The sequence below is a fragment of the Colossoma macropomum genome, unplaced genomic scaffold, assembly GCF_904425465.1.
Source record: "Colossoma macropomum unplaced genomic scaffold, Colossoma_macropomum, whole genome shotgun sequence".
Classification (NCBI taxonomy): Eukaryota; Metazoa; Chordata; class Actinopteri; order Characiformes; family Serrasalmidae; genus Colossoma; species Colossoma macropomum.
In genome coordinates, this window is record NW_023494800.1 from 9578453 (window position 1) to 9597736 (window position 19284).

General features: G+C 38.8%; 1 protein-coding gene across 1 annotated transcript; it reads left to right on the plus strand.

Moving 5' to 3' along the window:
* Positions 1-1051: 1051 nt before the first annotated feature.
* Positions 1052-19041, plus strand: dcaf12 (DDB1 and CUL4 associated factor 12). Its single transcript, XM_036587942.1, has 9 exons — positions 1052-1470; positions 11202-11492; positions 11614-11871; positions 11998-12058; positions 16132-16325; positions 16433-16498; positions 16605-16767; positions 16872-17050; positions 17956-19041. Exons 1-9 carry the CDS (start codon positions 1414-1416, stop codon positions 18112-18114), a joined length of 1428 nt encoding a protein of 475 aa, XP_036443835.1. The 5' UTR covers positions 1052-1413; the 3' UTR covers positions 18115-19041.
* Positions 19042-19284: the final 243 nt, after the last annotated feature.

Consider the following 19284-nt stretch of genomic DNA (forward strand, 5'->3'; position numbering starts at 1 on the left):
ATATTATTCATTTTTGGTTTTCGTTTTCGTTCCGTGTACCGTATGAGGTCATTGTTTATTGAAACCTTCAGCACGAATAAAATGAAGAGTTTGGGAATGTTTTTTGTGAGCAGAGTTTGTGCTTACAGCGGTGCTGGCGGAGTTTAAAACTGGTGTTTAAACAAACTCACACTACTCAAACTCAGACTCTTTCCTTCATTACACACTCCTCCGTCAAAATATCCCAGGAGCCAATTACAATAAAACACAGAGTCGAAGAGTCGACTCCGAGTATTTCGACTCGTAGAGTCATTGGCCAAGAGTCGACCCCATCTCCCAGACGTGTTGGAGTCGGAGAATCGATTCTTTTGGAATCGGCCCCCATCACTAGTTCTTCGTTGCTGTTTGTGTTGAGCGCGGCTTATTAAAGGCGGAGGGTATTTCTAGAGTGATATATCCCGCTTTGTCCCTGTATGTTGACGGCAAAACTTGTACAGCTGTAGACTTAATGATATTTAAGTTTATTAGACCTTATACAGACGGGGGTTTAAACATGGATTTCCACATTGTTAATCACATTTTTTAGGATAATTAAATTAAACATTGTTTGGGTGATACCAGTTCGTTTTGGTTTTATATATCCGATTTAATTCTTGAAAAAATCTGGGGGGGTTGATTTTTTTTTTATTTGCATGTGTTTTTAAGCATAATAAACTTTCTGTAAGGTTAGCAAACGTCTACAAGCGGCCACTAGAAGCACGGAAAATTACCTTTAAACAAGAATTTACCCTTTATTCCCCTTTATACTTTAATTCTATGGAATAATCAGCTCATTTTACATAAAAATGAGTCTGTATTTTAAAAAGACCGGTATGGTTGGTTTCCATAACTGATTTGCTGAATGTAAATGGTGAACCGCATCAATACAAACAGCTCATAAGTATCACGGGGTGAAACTGGTCATGGAAGGATTATAAAACTGTTTGTAAAAGGCAGTTATTGTTGGAGTCGAAGAATCGATTCTTTTGGAATCGGCTCCGCATCACTAGTTTTCGTCGTTGTTGTTGTTGTTTGAGTTGAGTGCGGCTGCGCTCGCCGTTGATGACGCGTTCGCCCGAGAAAAGAGGGGCACGGATAGAGGAGGAAGGTGAAAAACACCAGCAGCCCGACCACACAGGGAGGGGAGGAGTACTACAGCCGCCTGCTCCTCCACACAAACAGTTTCTCCAGGCCACCAGAGCGGCTTATCTGACGAGGGGAGGCTTCAGTTCTCGCCGACAAGCACCCGCTCCATCCGACTGACCGAGCGCTAACTTAGCTTCAGATTAGCCGGCTAAACCCACCCAGCGCAGCGCCATTATATGATCCACTTCCCAGCGACACTGCTAGCGTTACTGCCCTCCATGTGGGTGAGGGACCTCTGTGTCTCGGATTATGGCGAGAAAAACAGTTAGCAGGAAAAGGAAGGCAGGGGAGCTCAAGGAACAACAGGTAGGTCCTGAGCCGATTTGCTGTTCGGTTGGTTAGCGACGGCGACAGTTAGCTAGCTCTGCTAACCTAGCTAAGCTAAACCTAGCTGTCGTGCTAACGACCTTACAGCTACTGTGAACCCATTAGCTAATTAATGTTACCGTCTCGCCGATGATACCAGCTCGCATTTAGCTAGGTTAAGTTGGCGGTGTTGTGGTTCGGATTTGTTGGCTGAGCTGTCTGGTTTAGCTCAGCAAGGTTACAGCCCGGTGGTGTGTGTAACACGAAGCTGAAGTCAGCCTCTCATTCTCCAGCTGCTTGTGCGAATTTTCCCGTTCCACCTTAAATGGTTCATCGATTAATTCTGGGAAAATTCGAGTGAGAAGCTGACTTCAGCTTTGTGCAACGTTATAACTTAGCTGTTTAGCTAACGAGCTATTTATAGTGTTACAACATTAAGGTTAAGTGTTGTTAAATAGGCCGCAGTTTGAGCTGTGTAGATACTCTAGCTTGCTGTCACAAGGAAAGTATAAACGTAAATGTCTATCATTATTTTTCTGTAAATTTTAACGTGCATTTTTAATGTGGTTAGCGCCAAACGAAACATGTCTAAGTAGCTAACCTACGTTAGATGGTGTAACACAGGGGTGCACCAGACCTGTGAGCTGCAGTTAACAGCTCGATAACTAATACATACCTACAACTGGCTCAGAGGGTTCTGGATATTTGGTAAACTTAACCCATTAAAGGGAACCCCACTGATTTTTGCACAAATGCATGGTGAACAAGTCATTCGAAGTGGTTCGATATTAAATGCTCAGAAAATTACCAAATCAAAATTGTCAACAGTGGTGGTGACGACAGGAAACAGACGTCCATCTCTATACCCCCTCTATACCCCACTATCTTTGGGGTCAGTTTGACCCAATTAATTGTTTACTGTCTCTAAATAAATGACTGACACATTGATACCTGACACACAGACTTGGGTAATAGTGTTAATTATTATCATTTTCAAATTGTTCCCAAGTATAAAGATATTAGTACATTTGAAGAAAACAGCAGGGTAAAGGCTCCCTCACAGAAAGTCTGTGCACAAATCGCTTACAAATACATTACAATATGAATTAGACATTGTTTTAAGATGTTAGTTAAGATTTTAGGCTGTTTTTTTATTTTAATAAATCCAGAGAGATAGATGGAGGATATTGTGAGACAAAATAGTCCCCAAAGAGAATTATTTTTTTTTTTAGATTTATCACTGTTTTACCATCAACATTACATATAAAGCTCAGAAGGCGTGTAGGTTCACTGGTGGTTTTGGATGGTAAATCCAACGGCTATAATTGTGTTGTGGACATCATGACCCCGGGTTTTTATGACCACCGCTGTAAAGAAATCTGAGCCGGTCAGTTTCTCAATTTCACATTAAACCACTGAATGATTTTTTGTTTACATATCAACCACCGAGTTATGCAGACATTTAGAAAAATCGGTTCCACTTTAAGTTAACTTTAATTCTCTCTCTCTTTTCTCAAGATGAACATTTCCTCCACTAACAGGGATCCAACTTAATGCCTATGATGGCTAAGAGAAAATGAGCTCAATGAACTCAATTTTAGAGGAAAAAAAGACTTTATTACACAAAACAATGAATGTTTTTTAACCTTTTTTAAGTTCTGTTACTTAATAGTAGTACTGTTAGTAGGAATATTACATAACATGCATTCAGGCAAAATCTCTTACTTGAACAAGAAATTGAATATTTTATAAAATTATAAAGACCTCATTTGCAGGGTGCGCTAATACAAAATCAGAATTACATAAAATAGAAAGAAGGTGGAGAAAAAAAATAATGATAAATAAAAGATGAAGTAGTTGAAATGATTAAGGCAGTTAATAAAAAATAATTAGTTTATCAATTAAAAGTATTGTAAATATATGCGTATGTAAGAGAGAGACAAATAGTATACATTTCTAACATTCACAATTATCTGAAAACATTAAATCAGTTATACCTTTAAAAGTATTTAATGGGAAGGTGTGTTTAAAAACAACAGCTTTTCCCCAATTCTGGTTTAACGCCTGTCTCCAGTTTTTAATCTAATTAAACTAATAAATCAGGTCTTAAAACAGCCTGAACCATCTTTTGTATATTCTCAAATAAAAACATGATCTGTTTCTATACAAATAATTAAGCTTGGCTTAGCTTGATTATCTCTTGAACATGTTGACTGAATTACCATTTATTATCCAGCTGTATTCCAAGGTATTTTTGTTCTGAAACACATTCAGTTTCCCATAGGGAATGTTGACTGGTGTTGAAAGCTCTTTGTAGACTTATTACAGCTACGTTTACAGAGGAAGCATTAATAGAACTGTGCCATCAGCATATAGATGTTGTCTTACTAAATGGTTTCCAATATTGTTTATGTATAAATAATAAAGAAACCTAAAATAGAAGCCTGTGGTACTCTTTTAGTAATTTCTAAAAACTGAGACCTGAAATCATCCACAGCAACACACTGAGTTCTATTCGAAAGACTATGAAACTATTTATATGCTTTTTTCTTCCAGATTGATACTGGGCAGTTTCTTCAATGCAATTAATGATCTGCAGTATCAAGTGCTTTAGAAAGATCAATAAATAAAGCAGCAGAGCTAAGTCTACAGTCCAAAGAAGACAGAATGTCATTCATAACTAGTGAAACTGCGGACCAGGCTGATATGGTTTCATCTAGGGATGCATCAGTACCGATACTGGTATCGAGTAACGGGCCAATACTGTGCTCATTTAATCATACTTACAAACATTCTGATAACAGCGGTGACGTAAACCGAGTGTACACTGCTGCGCTAATGAACAAACACAGAGAAGGAGGCACTGCTCACACAGAGAAGTGTTAATAACTCTGTCTCAGTCAGACACAAAGCCATCAGTCCCCTTATACATTCTGCCTTAGCGGATACCCACCAGGTCACTGTGTGATTTTAGACTGTTTTAAACACACAGTCGCAGCCGTTTCCCCAGTACGGATGGAGACATGAAGCTGAACAGCTGAACAGAAGTGGAAAAAGGCAATATCTCCTACCAAAGTCTGTTTATGCCGACTTTACTCTGTTTGACTGAATAGTGTGGTATAAATGTTAATACAGTGATTTTTGAACAGGTTTTAGGGAGACTGTATTGCCCTACTGTGTGAATTACTGTCTGCTTTAGCTTCAGTGCCCGGTGTTAGCAGCGCTGCTCAGTTTCTTTATGCTCAGTACTCTGAAAACAGCTCTATTTGAAGTTGTTCATAGACAAAGCTGTCTGTAAGGGCTGCGTTTCATGTAGAATTGACTGAGCATTTTCATACAGTGTGAGTATATAAATCGTAGGCTTTGTCTGTATATGACGGTCTATTCAAACATACAGTATGAGTTAAAGAACAAGATCTCTCAAATCACAGTGTATGTCTGGCTTTAGATGGGCATTTAGCTACAGCTTAACTAGCCAAGCAAAATATTTCAGACATAACTCCACAAGTGAGCTCCTCGGATTAGGCTTGGATGTGATTGGATGCTGTCACTGTGCTACAGAGATGGTTGTTTAAAGAGACAGATCGGGTTTCATTCCTATGAAACATGCTTCACTTGAAGCTGTACAAAAGTGATTTTCTGACGAGGAATAAAACTCTCTTCTCCACTGCAGCGCTACTCACTCCAAGGTAAATGTAGCCTAGCTAGCTAATTCTTGTCATTTAAAATCAGCTAGATGTTAATGACTTAACTGTTACAGTACATTACACTTACATTAGTAACTGCTTTATTCTAAGTAGGTTACTCAGTATGGTATCAGACTCAGTATAGGCGAGTACTTAAAAAACGTATACTTCTACTTGGCCTGAAAAAAACTGTGTTATGGCTTCCCCAGTTTTAACACACAGTTGAGAGATACAAAGGAGCTTAGTTGGTCATTTATAAGTGATTGTAAAATTTTAGCTAAGCATGAAAGCTTTGAAATTGGTAGAATTTTTAAATCACTAGTGTACCCATCCTTATGGAGTTTCCCAAACTTCAGGGATTTGTCCTAAGTGTAAGATTATGTTAAAACAGTGTGTCAAAGGTTTAGCTAAAACAGTCACAGCCATCCGCAAAAGACAGGCGTCTAAACCAACTGCACAAACGGACTCTGGTATCAATATGAGTCAAGGTTTTTTTAAGACAGCCAAAGAATTAAAATGCTGAAGTGAGAATATATTAGGCATGATAATGCTGGTCTGAGGCTGAGGGGTTCTGTCCATCTCAAAAGGAGCCTTTTTTAGTACTTTGCCCAGTTATCAAAAAGGTGACCTGTTACAGCAGAATGGCTATTAAGTGTCGTAGCTTGAGTTTTGTATCTTTTTAAAATTTTAGGAAAAGGGGAAGAACCAGAGCCATTTAAAGATTTTACCACGTTTCCAGAATTTAGTAGGTGATGATGCACTGTTTTTAAGACTGTCCAAATAGTAGGCTTGACCATGTAGTAGCACCTATTCCTAATCTACCTGAGCCTGATCCAGTCTGAGGTTAATTTGGAAGCACAAGCTTTAGACCAAGCAACATTACTTTCCTTTCAGATAGCTGTAGAGAACCGAGGTTTGTCTTGGCTTCGACTTGATAGTATTTATAGGGAGCATGTTTGTTAGCAGTTAAATGGAATAGGGACCTAAGATAAGTTAAGCCAAATCTGGTTTCTGCTTTCTTTGTCACTCTGTTATAAATCTTGAAAGAAGGCCTGTTCATTGAAGTATTTTAAATTTCTTTCGAACACTCTTTTAGATTCGACTTCTGTATGAACTGTATGGACTGGGGAATGAATGTTTTCATACTACATCAAATTCCTTTATTTCCAAAAAGCAAGGACAATGTGGTTTTCCATCGTAGGGGCTCTTTAAATGTGCTGGCCAGGAATACAAACTGTGTTTAGACAATGACAGTTATCAGTAAATGGCAGTGTGTGTTACAGCAAAGCGATGTCAGCCAGTTCATTTACCAGACTGAACTAAGTACAGCTGTAAGGGACGTTGAGTAATGCAGTGTCACTCTTGCTTTTTCAGATCCTAACCTGTGACCATAATTTATTGTGATTGTTTAATCTGCTTTGTTCATATCTAGTGAACGTTTTTATCTCAACATCTATGATAAAGTTCAGTGAATTGATAGAGTTGTTTCTTCGAAGTAGAAAATCAGTATCTCTAGTTAAGTTTAAGACTGTTCAGATGATATGCTGATTTCAGCTTTTGGACCATGTATGAGCATTTATTCCTAATACTTAAATGCCATTTCAAATTAAGTCTAAATTTGCAATGATACAGCGGATATAAAACAATCTTCAAATGAACTCTAGCCCTTATTGATGTGTCTCTGTGTAGACTAGCTCAGTAGCAGGTGACTTTAGTCTAATTCATGCCACTGCTTTGTACAAGTGACCCTGTATTATTAAATGTTTAATTTAGTGTACATTTGATCGATCACAAAAAAATCAAATGACACCCATACATATCCAAAAATCTGATGATATAAATTTAGTTTAATACATATTATTAGGGCATGCCATTTGACACACACATTTTTAAGGAATCGCAGACGCTCTGTAAACAGTATTGCCAGACTTTTAGTAAGGGGGGGGGTATTTAAACAGTATTTAAAGCTAGAGTTCAATAAATGATTAAAAGATTGGACTCCTGATAGCCGTGCAAGACCTGGTGGACCACCAAAACTGTCACCTTCAGATAAGCATTAAGTACTGTTTGAGAGTACCTCTGAGAAAGAGGAGATAATCAAGCTCCACTCTTGCTTCAGATCTGAAAAAATCCACAGGTGTTTCAGTCCATCCTTCCACTGTGAGAAGATAAGTCAGTGCAGTGGGTCTGAAAGGATGTGTAGCTGTCAAGAAGTTGTTACTGAGAAAAGGAAATGGCCAATAAAACCCTAGAGTCCAGACCTTAGCATCACTGCGTGTGTTTGATATAATTTGGATTGTGAGAAGCAGAAAATGCAACCGACTTCTAAGATTGAATCTTGGAAGTGTGTACACAAATATCCCTCTATTAAAAGACTGGGAGCTATAATAAAGGCAAAATGTGGACACACTAAATACCGAAGACTGTTTATATTAATTTAGTTGTTAAGGTTTAATGTTTATTTTTTAAAAATGGAGGGTGTTATCTGACTTTTGCACAGTTCTGTTTGTGCTGTCTGGATTACTAGAAATCCTCACCTTTTCTCTGCTTTAATTCAAGCACATTCCCTGCTTTCCCAGATGTGAACCGCAGGGGGCTTCAGGCTGGTACTGAAGGTTTACATTGTTCTCAACAATGACGCACACTTTTTTTTTATTTGAAGAAGAATCTCTCTGTGGTATAATCACAAGTACTTTTTTCTTCGTTTGCTTTGATGTGGAAATCTCACAAAAACACACATTGCTTGTTTTGTTTTATGAACTGTGAAAAGTCATTCAGTAGTGAACTGAACAGACTGATTCAGTTCAGCTCAGGCTCCCCACTTCATCACAACACTGTGTGTAGATAATTGGTGGTTTCTGAGATGTTTACCTGTGTACATTTTGAAATGTAAGAGTAGTTTACAATAAATATATTGACAAATCGATTATATTAGAAAAAAAAGCTTTGGGTTTTGTTTTCATTGTATTTCACTTCTATGTAAAAAGCTCCTCCAGTCACATTTGTGTATGTAGCGCACTTTTAAAAAGTGACTTGGAGTTATTCTGAAATTTGAAACTTTATGGTGCATTTGTTTCTTAAATAATTGTAATCATGTTGAATTGTCAGATATTCACCCCTGGTTGTAATATGCCCCTTGGCTGCACACTTCAGACTGTTCTGAAGGGTTTACATTCATTTCTTAAACCGATTGTTGGTCTAGAGCCTACTTTTTGTTTCTGAATCTAATTTTCTGTGTGAATATTAACAGTCTAATGATTTCAACAGAGTGTCAACAAAGCGTTTGAAACAGTTTATTGAAATTAAAAATTGTTTTGGCAGTTTTCCTCCTGGGCTCTTTTGGTGGTGATTTGCCTTTTTTGGAATGACTGTCGATGATAAGTTGCATTGTTTTATAGGATCACTATTTTGCACCAGGAGATTCTACTTTACATCTTTTTTTAGATATAAATGAGTATAGTATATAAACCATGAATAGATATTTGTTTGCTGAGACAGTTGTGCTTGTGGCTGAGCCCTCAGATTGAAGGTGTGTATAGGCTAAGATCCTTCCCTGACCTAGTTGACTGTGAGGATCTAGGTCAGTAATGTAGGGCCAATGTCCACTGACTTGGGGGTTGGGGGATAGACCCATAAAACAAGTGAATATCTTTTGGTTTAGAAGTTTTGCAAGATTATGCAATTTCAGCAACACATCCTGCCTTTCTTATTTTAGAAATATGAAAGATTAGGGCTGAAATTATGGCCTAAATTATCAACCCTAAATTTTAAATTTAGGAAATTTGTTCTAATAACAGAGCTTGTAAACAACCTGTGAACCAATCAGAACCAACCAAACACTCATGTGCTGTGACATCACAACCACAATTAACTGGCAGTTATTTGTCAACTGCAAAAATAATTATTGCCATTACTAATACTACCACTGTTATTTCTAGTACTATTATTATTAGTATTATTCTTAGTAGTATTATTGCAGCAACTAAAAAGTATTTTTGAGTAAATACTACCACACACTCTAGTAGCTTCTTTCTCTTTGAGTTTATAAGCATTATTTAAGCTGTTAATGCTCATGTTTAGTTTGTTTGGTGGGCAGCACTTTTTGTGGTTGACTGTGTTTGGGCTTATCACAGTATCCAAGGTACAGCAAAATTCATATCATTAGAGAACGTCATACTGATACTCACATTCATACCGGTATGCTGCCCACCACTTACTAACTACAAATAAGAAAGGCAGGCCGCATAGTTCACTATCACTAGCATAATAATGTTATATTTATCTACATTGCGAAATGGTGACCTCACTTGTGATTTTTTTCTTTTTTTCTGGATTTTCTTATAAAAATTGTTACCTTTGGGTGCTAATGTTAAATATTACAGTGATGGCAGTGAATAATGAGACAGGGCTGAATGTTTTTTAGGAGTAAAAATGTTTAGGTGGAAATGGAAACTGAAACTGGGGATAGGCTCTGATAAACAGCAGGGGGCACTCTTACAATATTCGTAACTTCGTTTATCTCACTTTAGTTTTTCTGACGTTTTTTACATCGATAATGGTAACTGTCTGCCTAACTAACTTGTATTTTAAAGATTATTTTGATCACATGTCTACATTTCAGCTGTGCGAGTATGGTTGCTAAGTAACAGACTTGACAGTTGATTGTCGACTTCGATCAAGTAGGTTAAGATTTGCTAACTGGAGATAAAATAAAATTTCTGAATTAAGATAGGTATTGTCTTTTCTAAGTGTCTAAGTGAACAGTCTGGTTTATAAGATGTCTTAGCCCTTAGACTAGTTTAAGAAGCTATAAAACTAGACCCTGTTATATTTAATTTACCAGTTTGTGTAGGTCAGTTGTGAGAACTTTGAAACACTCTTATTTTGAAAGACTCTGGGGGGGGCATAAGGTAGCCCAACTCACTAGCAGGAAAACAGTAGAACCTGAGCTAGCCTGTGTGCTGTTTGTTGTCCCCTTTGCTACTCTGTTTTGAGTTAAATTTACATTAAAGCTGAGTTATATGCGATATTTTAATGTCTCAGAGTGTGTGTTTTGTAGTTGTAGCTGTCATTGCCACTCTAATGATGTGTTTATTTCAGAACCTCATATCGCAAAACAATAAACGTGAAATTTATTGTGCAGCCTTAGTTTTAACATTCCCTACAACATAAAGAACGCACAGACTATTTTATTCACATGGTCAAAGTTCTGCTCAAGTGCACTATGGCCCAATAAAGAGAGATTTCACTAGAAAAAAGTTCTGTAGTTCATAAAACTAGAGAGGGTTACAAAAAAAATCTAAAGACATGTATCTCCATCAGTCCACAGTCAGGCAAATGCAAGAAGTTCAGCATCCTTGGTATTGTCCTTAAGAGAGCCCATCCTACAATGGTCAGTGCAAGGGCACACCATAGAATCCTGAAATGATGAACATTACACCCTAGGGTGGCATCCAGGAAATGTAACAATAAGAAACTGATTGTAAGTGTTCGAGGGATGTAAGAATACAGGGGAAAATGATTGTGTATGATTATGCAAAAGCTTAACATTTTGGCAAATTTTGGGGATGTGCCAATCCAGTTTTCTTCACCTCCTGCTCTGATCAGAGTGCATCAGAGTGCAATCTGAGGTGGATTGGGTTTAACGATATGTGATCCATTAACAACAAGCCTAGATTGGCTTCAGTAGTTATGGATCAGATTGGGACATCTGTAGTACAATGCATTCTAAGAAATTCTATCAGCAGTCTGAGATCTCATACTCAGAAGTGTTGTCAGACAGCGTGACAGTAGTCCAGAGCACAGGAGTAACCCAAGAATAGAGTGGCTCAAACAGAAGAAATTTGGATCAGCAGTTACAGAAAGTGTTTGAGGGTATTACCAATAAAATGTGCATTAGATGCTAAATACAAGGGTTTGCATGTTTTTGCCATCAATGACATTGTTTAAACCAATTTTTAAGGAAAGATGTGTGTGTACTGATTTAAAACTATTTCTTATTAAGAAAACAATTATTATCTGAGCTTGTATGTTCTCTTCTGACAGCTTGATTGGTGCCAGTCTGTATATAAGCGTGCCCGTATATCGTCTTTGTCGCGGCATGCCCAGCAGTGGTGGCAGGGTCGTCAGTCAGTGGTTTGCGCTATCCGGGGACGGGAATTCCGCCCACAGCAGCAGCATGAGTGGAGGTTCCAGAGCAGCCTGCGTGGCTTTGCAGCCGGCCGCATCCCTGGAATCCTCCGAGAGCGAGAGTTCTCCCTGGGCTGCCTCAACAAAGTGTTTGCCTCTCAGTGGCTTAATCATCGTCAAGTGGTGTGTGGGACCAAGTGCAATACGGTGAGATTTTAAAGATCTGTAAACATTTGATTTGTTTTGTTCTTGTTTTTATCATATTCTATTATATATGCTGCAACAGACTAATGAGGAAAGGTCTTTTTTGTTATTTCTGCATGCACAGCTGTTCGTGGTGGACGTCCTAACAGGACAGATTACCCGGATTCCCATGCTGAAGGACAGAGAAGGAAGGGGAGGGGGCTCCCTGGGCCCACTTTTTCATGCTCCAGGCTCAGCTGCTGGACTGGATGCCCAGCAGGGCTGTGGCATCCATGCCATTGAGCTCAACCCTTCACGCACCTTGCTGGCTACTGGAGGAGATAACCCGAACAGCCTGGCTGTCTACCGACTGCCCACTCTAGACCCTGTCTGTGTGGGGGATGTGAGTATATCTGTAATTTATCATCTTAGTTTTTTTTTGTCAACTTTATGTTAACTTTAGTGCTCTTTTAACAAATCATATTCTTTGTTTTTGTGACATGCAAACTGGTCTTTTTACTTATGGCAGGATGGACACAATGACTGGATCTTCTCCATTGCCTGGATCAGTGACACTATGGCTGTGTCTGGTAAGAGGCCTTCATTTTGATTTTGTGCAACGTTATTGTTTTTGTTCAGTGAGCTTTATTAAACTATTTAGTCAATCCTGAAAGCCACCGTCTAAGGTGATGTCATCCTATGGCAGTATGCTACCTGCTTCTGCATTTGTTTTCATTTTATTGTTTTGCACACTTTATTCATGAATCATCGCCTGCTCTAGTGCACAATGGCCAAATATTGTTAGCTATTAGCCCTGTTTTTCAGTGTAGTCCAAAACCACAAGACATTCTCTGACTATTCTAGATCTGTTGAATAACAGCAAACATCAGGAACCTCACCGAAATAGTGAGGCATATTGACGTCCTGGTCAGACTGAGCTGCCATCTTGCTTGATCTCCCTTTGCCAGTATCCTGCTGACTAATGTTCAGTCTGTTGGAGATGAACTGGATGAACTTAATTGCTTCATTAGTACATGTAGGTGTCGCAGGAATACTGTGTGTCCCATTTCACAGAGACTACACTGAAACCTAATACACTAGATGGTATTTAACTTACCTACACTGAACTGACTGTAACATAGCAACGTTTATGTGTGTATATGTTGTGCAATGATGATGAAATATACAGTCCTACACATTAGTGCTGTACAGACAGGTGGCAGTTGTTTAATCTTCGTAGAGAATTCTCTTCAGTTCTGTTAACCATATTTACATTCTGCCGAATGTCAGTGCTGCATGGGATGAGCTGTCTTCTGAAATTTGTAAACAAGTTAAGTGACACCTGGAAGATGATCTTGGACAGTGAGAACTGGATCTAATGTATACATGAAAGGATAATATCAGAACATTAGCAATGTTTTAAACTCCATTTTAATTGTGGTTCAGGATTTATTTTTCAGTCCTGACTCAAGTTAATCATCAGGTAACATCTTTTAATTGAGTTTTTTTTTTTTATAATTGCAGTCTAGTTCACATCTCCTTTAAAAGAACTAAGTGCAGTACTTTGTCGCCTCCACACAATGGTGTTAGAAACGTGATCAATCCCCAAATCGCAGGGCACATGGTAGTGAGCCATATTTCAGAAGGCAGGGAAACAGCAACAACCATGTACAGGTTAATGGTGTCATTTTTAAAAAGCTGTGTTTTCCATGTCCACAGAGAAATGCTGAAAAGAGTTTTAAAATATCCCCACCCTGGAGAGTGTTTTCAAAAAGATTTTGACCTAAAACCCAGTTTTTGTATGGACCAGAGGCCAAAATACAGAGTAAAAACTTTGTTTTCAAAAGAATCCAGATGGACGTGGATGTGATTCTAAAAATCTTGCCGATCTGTACTGCACGTCCATTTATTTGGAAAATCTGACCGTTCTTCTGCTCTTCTGCATCCTGCCTACAAGCAGAATATCAAGCACTCTTAAACAAATGGAGAAGAAAACTCTGTGCTGATTGCTGGATAAAAACACACACACACATAAAGTCGGTAGGCCAACTTTGCAATTACAGTTTTCAAATGTTTTAATGTCCCGCAGCATCTTTATATCATGTTAAACACTATTCCTAACAGCAGTGCAGTTATAACCCTACCTATTCCAACGCTTCTGCCCTGATGCAAAACAATAGTGATCAACCAGAAAGCTGCATTGACTTAAACACAAACACTGCAGCACGCTTCACTATAAAGCATGCATCTGACACTCCTGCCAGAGAAGATGACAAAACTGAGTTAAAATCAGGCAGCTGAGAAGACAGAGTTAAACCTACAAAGTTAAAGATGTAGAAACTTCAAACCTAAACCTAATTGTCATCATTGAAGCCAGAAACATCTTGCTGCTACAGCAGGCAGACCCAGTGAAGATATTGTGAAAACATGACAGTTAAAATCAGACAGCTGAGATGTGCAGAGACGAGCATGACGGGGCACACCTCCCACTTCGTAGACAGCTGTTTACCACAGGCTGTCAGAATTCTGAACAACTAATGGTGACCCCTGTCTTTTATGTGCTGGACTGTATTCTCTCTCATCCAGTATACCTCCCAATGTTGTGCACTGCACAGTACTGTATTCTGTTCAATAGTGTTTTTGCGCTTAAGGTTCGAGATGTTATCAGCATATCTTTTACTTGTAGCCCTCAAATAGTATTTTATCAGGATACACAGTCACATTTGCCATAAATGTCCCATTCCATATGATGTAAGATGTCAATACAAATGGCCAGTGGCTCCTTCATTACTTTTATTTTTAGACATTTCTCCTGTTCTTCATTGATTTTTGGCTTTTCTCTCCTTTTGTCAGTTCAGTCTGCTATTGTTTTATTACTTGCCAACTCAGTGTTTTGTAGTAGGGCTGGATATCGTCACCAACTTGGTACACATGACAGTACGAGCGTTACAGCAATATAACACACCAAATGTACAACAGACATTTTTGGTCAATTTTCACTTTAAACTTTGTTGAAAACTGCTGCAGTAATAATGAGTCATTACATATGGTTGGGGAGAATGATGTAATGTTTAAGTCAGTCAATCAAAATTATAGGTGTGGTTTCCTCTGGGGTGCTGGTTACATAGATATAAATAAATGGATGCCGCGTTGTCTGTTCTCAAGCGATGCATTTGCATGTCCGCCATGTAGTGATAAGGATCTGCTTGTAAACAAATACATGTGTATTGAAACATGAGTTTTCATGATTAAATTGGCCATAACTTCCTTATCACTCAGTTGATTTTCACCAAATTTTTGTTATGAATCTCATATTTCTGTATGCTGTTGACTATTAAATGTATGATTTACTTGGCACTACCATTGGTGGTATATAATGCGCCTCGGTATCCAGCTTAATTTAACTGGTACAGCCATAAGAAGTGTCTGAGTGAATTAATATTTAGATTTATGTTTATCTTGTGCTTGTAGGCAGTAATGGGATCTCTCTTGAGCAAAGAGACAGCAGATTAAACACACCACAGTCAACACGTTTATGATCTAGATTTAAAAAATGAACATTAATGTTAAACTAGCTGTCAGTTCATACCAGATGTAAATATAAGTTACACCTGTGTACATAGAGTGCTAAAAAGAAAATAATAAAACACAGATATTTACGTTGAATGAACTTGCTGGTTAGCTGTCCAGAGCAGCAGGATAAGTGTTTAGTCTACACCTGATGCTAACCTTATTGGTTTTTTTAACGTTCTGGTAGAAGCACAATGGTTTGTTAACTAATTTTTGCCACTGATTACATGCAGACCAAATACATCTGCTTAGTTTTTAACAGTGCTACAACACAAAGCAGCTCTATTAACATGTAACCAAAACACTAACGACTAGGTGCTGTCACAGCAGCTACAAATGAATAACTCGCAACAACTGCAAACTAAACTGTAAAAGTAAAACCAACTTGAATACACAACCAACAATGATCATATGTGTCTTCAACAGTTTGTAAAAGATCCTCACTTCATTAATGCCAACCAGCACACAATACACATTGTCACGTTTATCCACAATGTATTGCTGTATCAATATTTTGAATACATCCTACATTGTAGGCAAATTCTGTAATTAAAACACCATCTTTCCTAGTAATGTGTAGACCTAGCTTGATTTGAAACTAGGTCTCATGCAGGTTGATTACTGCATCAAGGCTTTTGCCACTTTTGGTCAAATTTCCCAGTGTTGTGTGAAAGTACATGTTTGAAAGGGGCTGTATTGTTTTGTATAGCACATATTGTATTGCGTTGTATTGTACTGTATGCTGACATGCACTTGCGTCATATTTATTGAAAACAGTGTGCTTGAATCTTTTATTCTTGTCATTCTCACATCATACAGCTCGGGTCAAATATCTTTTGTCTTATTTGCTGCTTGTTGTAACTGCAGTTTACCTTTCCCCATCTCTTTTTGTTCTCTACTTTTTGTTATTGTTCCCTTCTTTTCCTTTCCTCCTCCATTTATGTATTTGTTTAGTGATTTATTGTTAAGACCATTAAACGCTTAATGTTTTGTCATTTTTAACCAGGAGAGTGTGTGTGTGTGTGTGTGTATGCATGTGCATTTATATGTGTATTCTTTTCTACTTCTTCTTCATTTTTTTTTCTTGTCTTAGGTTCTCGGGATGGCTCCATGGGTCTCTGGGAGGTGTCTGAGGAGGTGCTGAACCTGGCTGAGAAACAGCAGGCTGAGGAGGTAGTCCCCTGCTATGCCCACATCTCTCATCGTGCCCTTAAAGACATCCCTAAGGAGTACACCCATCCATACAACTGCAAAGTGCGCGCCCTAGCCTTCAATAACAGCCATAAGGTCTGCTTCTGTCCTCCCCTTGGGTACTTGGTATAAATGCATGTAGATCAGATGATGTTTTACACTTTTATATTCCTGATGCATATCTCTCTTCGCTGTTTGATCAGGAGTTGGGTGCAGTGTCTCTAGATGGATATTTTCATTTATGGAAGGCAGAAGACAACCTGTGTAAGGTAAAGTGGCAAGAAACCAGTGTACGTTTCTGCCATGTACTTGTGTCTTTCTTTGGTTCATTTTTATAAATATTTTTCTTTTTCTTGCGTTGTTCTTGATTTTCAGGAGCTGTCTACTAAGCTTCCTTACTGCAAGGAGAATGTGTGCCTGGCATATGGACTGGACTGGTCTGTGTATGCTGTCGGATCCCAGGCTCACGTGTCCTTCCTTGATCCTCGGCAATCTTCCCAGAACATCAAGTCTGTGAGCTCCAGGGAGCGTGGCAGTGGTGTGTTCCACAAATATACTCTGTTCCTCATTGTAATTTACTGCTTTATTGCATCACATCTTCTGTATTGTCACTTCATTTTGTATGTGTAATGTTTTGAACAGGGATCCGCTCTGTCAGCTTCTATGAACACATAGTGACAGTGGGCACAGGCCAAGGCTCCCTGCTGTTCTACGACATCAGGGCCCAGCGTTTCCTTGACGGTGCATCCAATGTTCCCGGCGGGTACCGGAAGTCCAGTGCAGAGGGAATCCTTAAACTCGCCACAGGGAGAGGCTGGCTGGTAGAGCTCTTTTTCAGATTGTAGTATTGTATTGATCCTGTTTGTCCCTTTTTAGTGATTTTGAAAAAGTGGTAAAATTCTCAGTGAAAAGATGCCATTTGTTCTTCCAGGCCTCAGATGGGTTGGGTTCTATAAGACTACAAATAGCTAAGAGACCAGATAAAATGTCTGTATGATACATTGACACTGCAAGATACGTTTCCACTCTCTATTTTATTTTATTTATTTATTTATTTTTTTCACATAATGGGATGTAGTTGGGGGAATAATTTTAACTTTTTGGTTGACACTCTACTTTGAGTTATCAGGTTTGTAAGTGCAATGGCAAATACAGGGCACCAAACATTGCCATACCATGCCTATGTGGTTTTTTACAAAGAATGTCACATACTTTTCTTTTTGCGGTATCAGTTGGATACTATATTAATGTGCCAGGTTGCTAAAAACCATTATGCTGTGAATGGACAGTTAGGTTGCTTGCATTAACCACAGGGTGTATTGATAGATGAAGCAAGAGCCTGGTTTTGTTTAAACAGAGGAGCTGACAACTTATTTACTTAACTATAAGCTAAAATATAGCTTATAGTTAAGTAAACAGATTGCTAACAGGCTATTCATTATGAAACTCCAGTATAAAAGTAAAGAATATGTTAATTTAATGTCTTGCATGCTTCAGATGTCAGTTTTTGGTATATCTGCCTTAAGTAGTATTAAACTCAGTGTGGGAACATAAATGTGAGGCACCGCTACCTTGATGCTAATATTTTACAGGGAATCACACTGAGAAGAATTGTTTAGTGTTCATTATTAAATAAGAACACTCACCCTTATTTATGAGATGAAGCTTATGAAAGAAATGTTGCTGTTATAATGACAGTTCTGCTGTCTTCCTCTTTGTGCCTCAGAACCATGATGAGACGTGGAGAAGCTACTTCTCGGATATCAGCTCCTTCCCCAACGCCGTCTACACACATTGCTACGACGACTCTGGCACCAAGCTGTTTGTGGCTGGAGGACCTCTGTGTTCTGGGTTGCACGGAAATTACGCTGGTCTCTGGAGCTAGCCTCCTCCATCCATCTCCCTCAGCGCTCCCACTCTCTCCATCATACACGTTTCAGTATACACACCGGTCATCATCGCTCCACTTTGCTCCACTCCATGTTTGCTCTCTCTCTTTCACTCTTTTTTTCATCCCTCAGTTTGTCTTCTCTGTTTTCAGTGGACTCAGGAGAGTAAATATGATTCTTCACATTTCTATAATGTCTGTGTCCTGTTGTCATAGTAAGGTGTCATCTGCCTCTTTTTTTCTCTTTATGTTTGTTTGTTCCTCAGCTCTTCATTAATTGTGATGTCTGTGACAAAGCAGAGCTTTGACTGGCAGTGAGGTGCTCGGTGTGGCGTTGCCTCTGAGAACTCTGATTGCTTATAAAGATGTATTAAAATATTTAACAGCCTTTTCAGGATATTCTTTCATCCAATTCATGCTTTTTGGTTTCCGCCCTTCTGAGTGGTGTGTCTTGAGGATAACGAGGCTTAGTGGCAAGGCTTGGAGAAAGTCTGTTATTTTAGTGCAGACTATTTGCTGACCCTGTGATTTGTTCCTTTCTGGCTGGCATTGGACTGAAGTACAATCGAAAAGACTGATTTAATGTGGAACTTCACTCTGTTTGAAAGAAGAGATCCACCTTAGCTTTACTGTGCCATATTATGCCATGATGGTCACAAAGGGATCAGGGTCCACAGAGCGGCAAGCGGACGTGTCTGGAGAAAACGTCTGAACGAAACATGGACTTGAGCTCAGACTGTGGCAGACATTTTGTTTTTCTTTTGTTTCCTCTGCTGGTGAGAAGAAATGATGACAGTTTCAGAAAGTTAACACCACAGGAACCGATTCTGCTTCTGTGGTTGACACTGACCTGTATTGAAGAACGACTTTAATTTGATTGTCCTGCTTTGTGAGTGAGAATAACGTTAGAAATGCTCTTTTTTCTTTTTCAATGCTGAGTATAATTTATTTTCTCCCCTTGCGTGTCACTAGCACTCATGGTGTTCAGGTACAATCATTTTGTAGTGTTGCTTCTGAACTTCTATTAGGGGAAGATTATTCATCTACATTTCCTCTATTATTGAGCAGAGGCAGGGCAGTGGTGAGTGACATTGTTGCCTTTCCCGAGTCTTTCTGTGAAAGACTGTTGCAGGTTGACATTGTGTGTTTTGTTTGATTTGTTTTTTT